Below are 11,148 nucleotides of genomic sequence, written 5' to 3'. Positions count from 1 at the left end.
GCGTCTGTATGTATCTGTATGTGTCTCTGTGTGAGTGTGTCTGAGTGAGTATGTATGTATCTGTGTATGTGTGTGTGTAAATGTGTGTGTGTGCATGAGTGTACGTCTCTGTGCATGTCTGTGCGTGTGTCTTTGTGGGTGTGGCTGTCTGTGTCTGTATGTATCTGTATGTATATCTGTGTGAGTGTGTCTGAGTGTGTGTATGTATCTGTATGTGTGTGTATGCATGAGTGTATGTCTCTGTATGCATGTCTGTGCGTGTGTCTTTGTGGGTGTGGCTGTCTGCGTCTGTATGTATCTGTATGTGTCTCTGCGTGAGTGTGTCTGAGCGTATGTATGTATCTGTGTATGTGTGTGTGTAAATGTGTGTATGTGTGTGTGCATGAGTGTATGTCTCTGTGTGCATGTCTGTGCGTGTGTCTTTGTGGGTGTGGCTGTCTACATCTGTATGTATATGTGTCTCTTGTATGTGTCTGAGTGTGAGTGTGTATGTATCTGTGTGTGTGTGTGTGTGTGTGTGTGTGAGTGTGTGCCTTGGGGGAGCACATGTTCACAGTCCTTTATCTTCCAGCTAGCGCTAAGGGCAGCTCCATCCTATGAAGATTTCGTGGCGGCGCTGACCATCAGGCAAGGGGACCATCACAAAGAGGCCTTCAGCCTCGGAATGCAGAGGGACCTGAACCTTTACCTGCCAGCCATGGAGAAGCAGCTGGACGTCCTGGACAGCCTGTATGAAGCCCACGGGCTGGAGTCCGATGAAGTGGTCTGACCGCCGTGGACCAGTGCCTCGTCACGACTTCAGGGAATGACTCGGGATCCGATCTTGGCTTTCCAAGGCTCGCTTCCGTCAGCCTCCTCCTTCCTCCCCCTGCCTTCCCCTGGGACAGTGAGGGGGCCAGACGGAGCCTCTGCTCTTCTGGGTCAAAGCTCCCAGTTTCTGCACATCTGTGTGTGTGAGGACCCAGGTGCTATGTCCCGGTTCTGAGGGCCCGTCAGGCACCAGGTTGTCCAGGGGGCCCTGGTGTGTGCTCTGACCCCACACGCGGCCAGGGAGGTCGGGCCTCGCTCTCCTCTCAGAGGCCAAACTGGGCGTGAGTTCTTGGACAAGGATTAATGTCTGCAGGGGCCGTTTGGGCCTGTCGCAGACTTCAGCCGACAATGTTTTTGAGATGATTGGAAACGGACGCTAATCCCCCTAACCCATCCCCCTTTGTTCTGTCCTCCTATTTTACCTTCTCTGCTCTTCTTTCCTTTGGCTGCTGCCCAGAACATCCTCCGCGTGTCTGGGGGTTGGCCCCCAGAGGACAGCCCCTTCCTCTCCAGATCACCAACCCCACCTGGTCCTATCACAGGGGAGGTCAGGAAGAGACGGGAATAACCACGGCAGTCATCACAGCTCACCTTCTTGTAGCGCTCTCCCACGACAGAGGGCTTCCCCAGCTTTCTCCTGGAGTAATGTAGGTGCCATGTCCATTTACAGTGGAAGAAGCTGAGGCAGGTGGAGGCGATGCTTAGAATGCATCTTCTAACTGGAGACCTGCTCTCTCAGGATCATTCCCTCGCAGGCGTGCTCCCCAATTTCTGCGTTTCCCGTCTGGCTTGTGTGCAGGTGAGCATCACAGAGGCAGCTTGGGGACAGTGACCTCGCAGCTACCAGGACAGACCTCCCAGGGAGACATAAGCCTCCCCCGAGACACATACACAGAGCCCTCCTTTTCTCCCAGAGCTTCCTGCAGAAGGACATCATCCCCCTCGGGGTGGGCGGGTGGGGATTTCTAAGCAAACAAGTATGAATTCAGTTTAAAAGAACTCAGCTCCTGTTCCCAGTCAAGCACTGAATGCCGAAGAGAAGCTGCGGGCTTTTTAGGGGAAGTAGAGACAGCAGGCACTAAGCCATGTTGTGTTGGAGCCACGGACCCTGGGAGCAGCCCTGCCTGCACGTCCTTCCTGGGGATAGGCAGAGAGGTCACAAGGCTGGCAGCGGACGCGGGGACGGAGGAGGAATTTGGGCTTCCCATCTGTGCCTTTCCCCACTGAGGGAGTCTCAGATCTTGGCTTCTCCTTTTCTGAAGCTGGAAGCGTGTTTTATTGATAGAGAAAGATGAAGGAGAGGAGGATGATTTCTGCGAGCATCCTGACGTCAGCCCGTTCTCATTCCGGAACAAAACTGTCCGTTCACGCTCTGCCGGTGCATGGGGGGGCCACGCCTGAGGCTGGGCTTGGTCGCAGCTCAGGCTCTTCTGGGGCTGGGCTCTTTGGACTCTTTGTGTGTGCTGCCTTCGAGCACCGGGCTCTGTTCTCTGTCCAAGTGGAGGGGGCTTGATGTGAGCACTGAAGACCAGGAATTGAGGCTGCCGGGGGCTTCAGTAGTCATATCCCTTTGCTGAGTCTCATTTCTGTTCTCTATAAAATGAGGGAAATAGACCCACCCACCCACCCACCGAGGCAGCCTGGTGTGGTGGGTGTGCAGAGCGTTCAGTGCTCCAAGGAGCTGAGTTCAAGCCCTGGGTCTGCCACTCACTAGCTGTGTGACCCTGAGCCAGTCACTCCACCTCTGAGTATCTCAGTTTGCTCATGTAAAGGGAGAGGGTTGAGCTAAGTAATCTCTAAATTCCTTCCTAGCTCCAAACCTGTGATCTGTTTTCCTCACCAGCATGAGGGAGGGTTGAATGAATCTCAGGACTCCCTGGATGAGAATCATCTTTAGAAGTACCCAAAGTTCTGTCTAACTTCAGCTGGAGAAAGGCCTGACTCTCTTCTCTCTTTAAATATATATATACATACATATATGTGTATAATAGGTATGTATGTATGTATGAATCTGTAAGGCTTCATTGTTAAATTCTCAGCTTTAGTTGGGGCACAGTCGACCTTCTATAATGTTTATTGTCACTACCTTAGAGAGTGAGAGAGAAGTCACTAACCAGAAGAGAGTAACCAACTATGCTACTTCTCCCTCTCCTGGCCCCACCAGACTTCTTGTCCTCTGACCGAGCCTCAGCTTCCCAGACTGCCTTTCACCAGTTTACGTGACGCATTGATCTCGTTAAGTCCTGTGATTCATGTTTTCCCAAACATACTGGAGCGTATACGGTCAGGCTAGTGTAGTCATCTTCTTGGACTTGGCTTCTATTTTCTTATTTTGAGAGTGCCAGTTTAAGAGAGTGATGGCTAACGACCATCATTCCACCGTCATGACAATCATGGGACTGGCTCTCCAGAGCCACCATTTTGGGGCAATGATCCCTTTGTATCATCAGAACTACTGCTCCTCAAAATGTTTCAAGAACTATTCAGATCTTTAGCACCTGCATCCCGTCCTTACGGCCTCAGTAGTCCTTGAAGGACGGACTTTATTATTGGAAATAGCCAGAAGTCATTCAGAGCTACATCTGGTAAATAAGTTAGATTTCCTTGGTAATACCATTGGTAGTAAGATTCAAGAGGTGATGAGAAAATTAAAACTCATTTTCTCACATCGCTTGCCAGTTCTCTCCCAAGGGATTTCCAAAAATCCAACCCGAGAGAATGTTTTCAACTACCAGCGTTCAATGCAGCATCTTCAGAGGTGAAAGGGGGAAACGATCACTTAGAACAAAGGGTAAAGGCTGTATTGAGGTTTACCCATGTTAATGGAAGTGAAAAACAGCTTTGGTCCGAGCTTCCAGCTGAGGGGAAGATTAGACCAGTACCAAATGGCTGGGAGACATCAGGTTTTCACAGGATCACAAGCAGCGAAGAGAACTGCCTGAAGCATTTTGGGAACCTTCAGCTTCTGGGAATGTACTGATACTTTATTGTGACTGCCACCACTGGGGGCTCGTAGAGAGAAGACAGCATCTTGGATGAACATGGGCTCTCCTAAGCTGAATTATAGCATCCTCACACAAGTCAGTTAAGTGGATTTCAGTGTCTTTCTGAAAGATATCAAAAGCAGTCCCTTTAAATATTACTCATAAGTTTTTAAAGCCACTTGGAGTGGTTGGGGGGTTTCTCCTCAAGATTAGTCCTTATTTTAAAAATTAATTAAACCGAGTATGAGCTGGAAGGAAACTTTAGAGGTTATATTGTCCAACTCCCTCCTTTTACAAATAAGGAGGCTAAGATCCATTATTGATTGGATTACTATTTAAAATTTAGATTTTTTTAAAGAGATATAGAATTGGTTGTAGCTAATTGACATTAACTATGTATGACACTGGAGACCTTGGGCTCTCAATTTTTTTGTGTGTGTCATAGACTCCTTTGGCAGTCTGGCTAAAGCCTATAGACTGCTTCTCAGAGTAATTTTTCTAAATGCATCAGATAAAAATATATAGGATTTACAAGAAAGCCAGTTATATAGAAATGCAACAATATATCTAGGTGTTAAAAAAATCAAATTCATGCCCTCAGGTTAAGAACCCTTGCGTAGATAGACAGCAACGTGTCCTCAGCTTGCAGCTAGCCCATCTGTGTGTTATGTCTATGCTGGGCACTGTTGAGAAACCAGCTCAGTCTCTGGGCTGTCTCTCTCATCTGCTAATTGCTTATTTGGGGTTTAAATGCATATTTCCCCTAGCACAGCCATTTAATGGCATTTGTAGGTTCACTCCAATATATTGGGGCCCTTTGCTAGTTCGTAAGCATTCTCTTCTTCCAAGGTGCTGATTTCCATCTTCTCAGATATCCAGCCCACTGTGTCTGCATATTCTGTCCATTTGCATGTTCTGATGGTAACAGCTCCTCATTGACCTAGTAAGGCAATCTGGCGCATGTTTGAATGAGCATTTTATAGACCAGTCTGCTAAGTTCTGAAGCATGTATTGATTCCTTCTTCCGTGCTCTTCTCATCCAGCCCCTTGGTTTAAAAAAGAAGCCAGGTGCTCCCCTGAAATGGGAAAGTCAAGTTTCCACAGTGGGGCAATCGCCTTTGCCCCGTGATGCCATCCCTTCTGTGATGGGGAAGAAGTCTGAGCTAGAGCTGTCAGAAAACGCCTGGGGATCGAGTTGGAGACTCTTTCCTCCCTATTCTAAGCACATCTCATGCTCTTACAAATTTTGTTCAGTATTTGTCCCACTTTTCTTAACCACGACAGATTTTACCAGGCACACGAATCCACACAAACCTCTGTATATACATGTGTTTTGACTCATGTCTCCCGGGGTGATGAGGCACGAGATGGCGTCATATAGACTTCCTTGGCTCCTAGAGAGCTGATGTGCCAATTTCCAGGCCGGTTTGATGCGTGTTTCCTGTAGCCCACGTGGGAATTTCGGTAGGATGTCATCAGACAGCCCATCTACCTCATTTTGAAATTGGCCACAGACAATCAGTGTCTGTCGGGAGAAAAATATATTGCTAAAGTAAATGTAAACAAGTGAATGGGTGGAGTGGTGTATATAAAGGGGAGGGGGAGGGACTTGGTAGAATATATGCCAAAGGCTAAAATGTACATAGTGATATTTCCCTGCATTTGTTTTTTAAGTAAATGGTCAGCTTCGTGTCTTGTATTTCTCTCTTCAGCTTCTGCGGTTTCATAGTTGAACTTTTTCGCCTCCTAGGTGGTCTCTCATTTAGAGGCAGAATGTTGAACAGACAGAAAAGAGGATAAACGTAGAGGATGTAACATAAAATAGTTTGTTGATTTCTCTCCCTTAGTCCCTTTTACTGAACTTTGCCTAGAACATCAAAGTTTTGAAGTGCTCTGAGTTCGACCAAATAGAAGCTGATTATTTTTTGTTGTTGTCATGACTCTGAACAAGTTCATCCTATATATCAGTTGAGACAAGATGGGATGGGGTGGGGGACAGGGTTTACTTCTTTTGCAAGAATATTTTGAAACATCTGTCAGATTTTATATTGTTTAGTTACAATAAACTTATTTTTAAAGTATTTGCCTTTAAATGTTTCTTTTCAATTATGCAATCTATTGTGTTTCCCTCTATGAGTTCATTGAAAATTCACTAGCTAATTCAGGTCACCCCCCTCTGTGGGACTCAGCTTCCCCATCTTTAAAATGGGAGGGCAAAGCTGGATGAACTCCAGAGCCCGTGTCGGTTGAACTGGTGTTGATGGCAAGGATATGATGAGGCAGTGGGTGGTGGGTGTGGAGAAGCTCACCCGGTGCTTTAAAGCACCCCGTGACTGCAGACGGTGCACAAGGTGCTAGACAGGTGCCTGTCTAGGGGGAGAGAGAGTTCTGTGGACCCACAGGGAACATTGATGTAGAGCTGGAAGGGTCATTAGAGCACATCTAGTACAACTCCTTCATTTTACAGGTGAGTACAGGGAAAAGTACTCATTTCAGAATCGAAGCACTCCACCATATTTCCCAGTGGACCTACACCATCCAGATTACCCAGGACAACTTCAGAGGGTGAAGTCCATTTTTTCCCCTTCCATATCATGACTTAGTCCCTTGCTGTTCCTCCAGAACTAGGGCTTTCTCTCCAAGAGTGTGGCACTACCTAGGAACTCTTCCCTTTTCTCCAAAACAACTGGGTCCCTGAACTATTGAGGAGATCAAAATTTGTCCAAGAAACTGCTTCTTCTCCATCTAGGAGACTAGGTCGCAGAACTCTTGAAGAGCTGGACATTGTCCAGGAAATTGACCCTTCTCTATCCAAGAGACTAAGTATGTGGCTCCATCGTTCCCAGCAGCAACCTAGTTTTGCAGAAGTGTTAGACTCACCATTGTGGCTGCAAAGTTTCCCAGTGTAAAAGCAGATGAAAATATAATGGGGAAATACTTAACAAAATAAATAAAAACAAAATGCAACATAGATAACACTGATTTGTGGTTTTTTTAAGTCAGTATGCCACTGCGGGGGTCCAGGTTTCTGTTTGATTTTGACCCCCCTGGGTTAGAACATTTGTAACTACAGCATGCCTCTGCGCCTCTTTTCATGCCAGGGTCGAGGAAATCTTGCTGCCCTATGACTTCCTGTGGCTGTTGTCACTCCTTGGGCTGACTGTCTCATTGCCACTCCATAGCTGCCATTTCTGGGGCAGGGGAAGGATCCATCCCTGAGGGGCTGTGCCAGCGCACAGGACCAAAGCTAGCTCACGAGTCTAGTCTAGGCTTAGCTTTCTTTGCATCTCTCCAAAATGGGAAGGCTATAACTGACCCCCTTCAGTCAGCTGGCTCTGAACTTCAATAGTCATCATCTCCAGTCTGTGACCAACAGTGTGATACTCACTTTCCGATAGAATGGGAGCTGGTGTAAAGATGGAGTCATTCACATCAGGAAAGGGAAAACATAGTTTGTCTTTGCCTCCAAAAAGGGTAATAGGCATTCCTAACTCTGAGTTCGTTATCCGACGTTGATAAAGTCAGATGTTATATGACTGTGAATCAACCCCAGACACAGACAAATAATTCATTGAAAATGGATAATCTTAACCTATGACGTTCTGCTAACTTGTTGACTGCTGTCTGACTGGGTGTGGTGGTTTAGAACCCGTGGTGGTGTTGATGCCCTAAATAATAATAACAATAATAATAATAACTTATTTAGTGCTTTAAGTTTTGCAGAGTGCTTTACAATTATTAGCTCATTTTATCCTTACAGTAATTCCTGGATGCAGGTGCTGTTATTATTTCCCTTTTGCAGATGGGGAAACAGACAACAGGTTCAGTGATGGGCTTAAGGTCAGTGTCTGAGGCAGGATTTGAAGTACTGCTCATTAAAGGAACTGTAGCTTTCCCTTTCTAGTCACCACAACCCCAGCAGATGGCAGTAGAGAGCAGTAGCTGACCGGGAGAGGCTGGACAGCTGAAGCCCAGCGTGTCAGAAACCAGCTATCGCTAGACAGCAGAAAGCAGTATGATGACATCGGCCGGAGGGCGTCCCAGGCTGTGCAGCATTGGAGGAAGTTCCTCTTGTGTGCCCCACACACCAAATGGATTCCTAGTATAGATTGACCGGCCCCAATTCCCCCAATCAGATCTCTGCCACCATCCTGCTCTCCCTCTTAGTATCCACAAATGTGTCCATCAGAGCAGGGCTTCTAAAATATAAAAAACCCAACAAGATATTTTTTAAATGTTGAATTCCAGAAAATTGGAAAAAATCACCCACCAAAGAAATGAGCTCTCTCTCTTAAATGCCTCTACTTTCTTGGGAAATGAATCCAAGACCAGTTAGTAGACATGCATATTGATTGCTTATCAAAGGCTCTCAGGATTCAGAGCATGAACTCAGACAGCATTCGACTTCTTTTCCTGGTAAAATTCTAGACTATATTATTAAAGGGGTGATTGGTGAACATCTATAAAGGGAAATCTTGTGGACAAGATTGAGGGGACCTGGATGATACTTTAGTTACAAAATTGGTCGATCCATGGACCCAAAGTCATTATCAATAGGTTGATGACAACTTGGAAGCTTTGTTATTGAGCCTTCTGGAAGATGAGATTTCGGAGGAGATGTTTCCTCCATCTTCCACTGATCTTATCAAGCCATTGCTACCCATGTCTGTTGGGCAATGGTACTTTGAGGATGTTTCAAACATTGGATGTGAAAGCATCCGGCAGCTAAACCACACAAAGCAAAGTCATAATTTTGCTCAAGGGAGAGAAATATTTAATGGGAACTATGACGTACATGGATCACCAAGGGAAATGATTACCTCAATAAAGAACAGACAAATCTAATATAAGGTTAGAGGTCAAGTACATGGACTGCCCAGGGAAATTCCTGGCTTAGCACAAACATGCAAATCTGTCATACGTGATGAAAATAGGGTCCTTAATAATAGTCCTTAAAATGTAAGGCATATAATTATCCCTGGAAAAAAAGTGGAGTGTGTCTCCTACAGGAGAAGGGCCTGCCTTCACAATCATGTGAACTGCCCCACTGCTAACACAAAGAAATAGAGGGAAAAAGAAAAAGGGGGAAAGTGGACTTCGGATGAGGCGAGTTCTATCCACCTCTGCCCAGTGGAGATGACAAGCTTCCTTGGGTCCCATTGCACCACCCTTCAGAAGAAGAGTGAGTAAGAACAGAACTCTCCCTTGGAAAAGCCACAGTATATGGTTTAGGGAGAGATGGATCTGGAAAAAATGGGAGAGAAACAGCAGAGATGGATTCACTGAATGTCAGAGGGCTGATGCCAGAAAAAAAAGAAAAAGGAAGAGACCTGTAGACTGGGGTGGGGGGAGGGTAGAAAGGAAATGAGGGAAAAAATGAGGAATGGACAGATAGGCTGGTGAAGAGTGATTGGCAGTGACTTTGTAGTCAACCCTCCCCTATCCTTTGACCCCCTGCCCTATGCATCTCTTTGTCTACATCTGGTGCCACTTCTAAGTGTGTCCCTCACTCCCTTACTGTCTCTTTCTAATGTCTCTTCCTGCTAGGAAAGACACAGACAGTCACAAAGAAAAAAATACTGAACTTGGAATCCCAAGGTCTGAGTGTGAATCTCAACTCAGCAATTTACTGCCTGTGTGGCCTCAGATGGCTCTTTATCTCCTAGCACCTCAGTTTCCCTGTCTGTAAAAAGAAGGGATTGACTGGATACCCTCTACAAATCCCTTCCAACTTTAGATCTGTGATCCTCTGACTTCTGAGTGTGTTAGAACCCTGGGAATTTGTCAGCAAAGATTGGAGTTCATTTCAGCCAAAGGAACCCCGGTGGGATTTTGGAGTGGAAGGAATTAGGTCTGGGAAAAGCTTTTTTTCCTTTGAGGGCACCCCCAAAAGAATGAACCAGGGCTGGTTCTACTTGTCCCACATCAAATCCTTAGCTTTTCTTTGTCGGGCTATCACTGAGGCAGAGAGGAGGGTCTGTCGCACTTAGGTCTGACTGAGCCCTCACAGCATCTTTGGGCTTCTGCTAACACCCTCCTTTGATGCCTCCTCAGCCTACAGATGGGATTCTGGCATCTCCAAGAATATTCTAGTGGAGCCAAGAACTGGTAGCTCCTGGCAAGCTGGAGAACCTTCAGGTAGGAGTCCAATGAATGACCCTGTGTCCACCATCTGAAGACCAGCCTAACCAAGCTCACAAAGGCTCATCACCAACTTGAACATGAGGGTGAGGAGGTGGGTGGGGATGACTTTCTTCTTGGTCATGGTACTCCCAAAGAATTTTTGCAGCCATCCCCCTTCTCTGCTGAGTCATGGAGTGTCTGTCATTTGCATCCAAGCCAGTGAAATGATGGGTCATTGTATTGAGCCCCAGGACCTGGGGGATAGGAGCACAAAAGACTTGTCTGCTTTCAAAGCCCCATGGACCTAATTCATTAAGTGATCAGCAGAACACAACAGTATCTGTGCCAGGAAGCTGACATCCATTGACTCTGCTGAGTAACTGGATTTTATTACCGCGCCTCCTCCTAGCAATTCCACATTCTAGATAGCTTGTTGAAAATTGGCCTCTCCGCCTAGTCAGACATGTCAAAGGCAGCACACCAGCAGAGTTGCTATAGAAGGGCTGTGAAGAGAAGAGCAGAATTTAATTAGAGCCTTTCCCAGGGGATAGAGCCCTGAGATGATCTAAAACAGCTTGGGGAATGACAAGCTTGATCATCAGAATCCCATTGTCCTTTCTCTTCTCCAGAGGCGCAGCCTGGGATATCAGAATGAGGAGCTGCCTTTCATTTGATCTTGTAAGGGAAAGATTAAATTGGGACAGGCAGTCCACCTGCCCTCCAGCATCCATGCCCTAGTTGGCATAAGAAACTGCAATGGCAAATTGAGAATTGGACAAAAGGAAATTAACCTGGAAGTGGTCAGAGAAAGGCAGTGTTGATGACTATATAGATCATGTTTCTGAGTCAAGAGACATGGGCCCCATCCCTTGACTCCCTGTGTGATTGTCCCTTCAGTTTGTCTCTTTATTAAATGGGGAAAATAATATTTGTCATCTGCCTCCCTTGAAGGGATGTTATAAAGACAAGTTCATTGTCTGTAAGCTGTAGGTTACATACCTGTTTATTAGGAAAGTATTTTTGATGGAATTAATAAATAGTACTTTGCCTTTCAATGATGCCCAATATCTTATCATTCCAGAATATTTTCCTCACATGAATCAATCACCCATAGCAATGGGAGAGGCATGTAGTTGGCATGGGTCAGTTGCAAGTATAATAGATGTCATGGAAGATGTTTAGGTCAGGTGTGAAGAGTGAGGAAGAACTAATGAGTCAGAAGCCCACATGC

The 11,148-nt window shown here is 46.1% G+C and overlaps 1 protein-coding gene across 2 annotated transcripts in view; it reads left to right on the top strand.

The window, feature by feature from the left end:
• Positions 1-2,432, top strand: part of LOC114050651 (pleckstrin homology domain-containing family A member 8-like) — a 47,953-nt gene extending 45,521 nt beyond the window's left edge. For both annotated transcript variants that reach the window (XM_027872498.1, XM_027872499.1), the window contains exon 14: positions 572-2,432. In XM_027872498.1, coding sequence (XP_027728299.1) covers positions 572-769 — 198 coding nt within the window. In that variant the 3' untranslated portion in view covers positions 770-2,432. The remainder of the gene's footprint in view (positions 1-571) is intronic.
• Positions 2,433-11,148: the final 8,716 nt, after the last annotated feature.

The sequence above is a fragment of the Vombatus ursinus genome, unplaced genomic scaffold, assembly GCF_900497805.2.
Source record: "Vombatus ursinus unplaced genomic scaffold, bare-nosed wombat genome assembly UNPS02014799.1, whole genome shotgun sequence".
NCBI classification, from domain to species: domain Eukaryota; kingdom Metazoa; phylum Chordata; class Mammalia; order Diprotodontia; family Vombatidae; genus Vombatus; species Vombatus ursinus.
The sequence above is the reverse complement of the archived record's forward strand: the minus strand, read 5'-3'. Positions and strand labels throughout refer to the sequence as shown.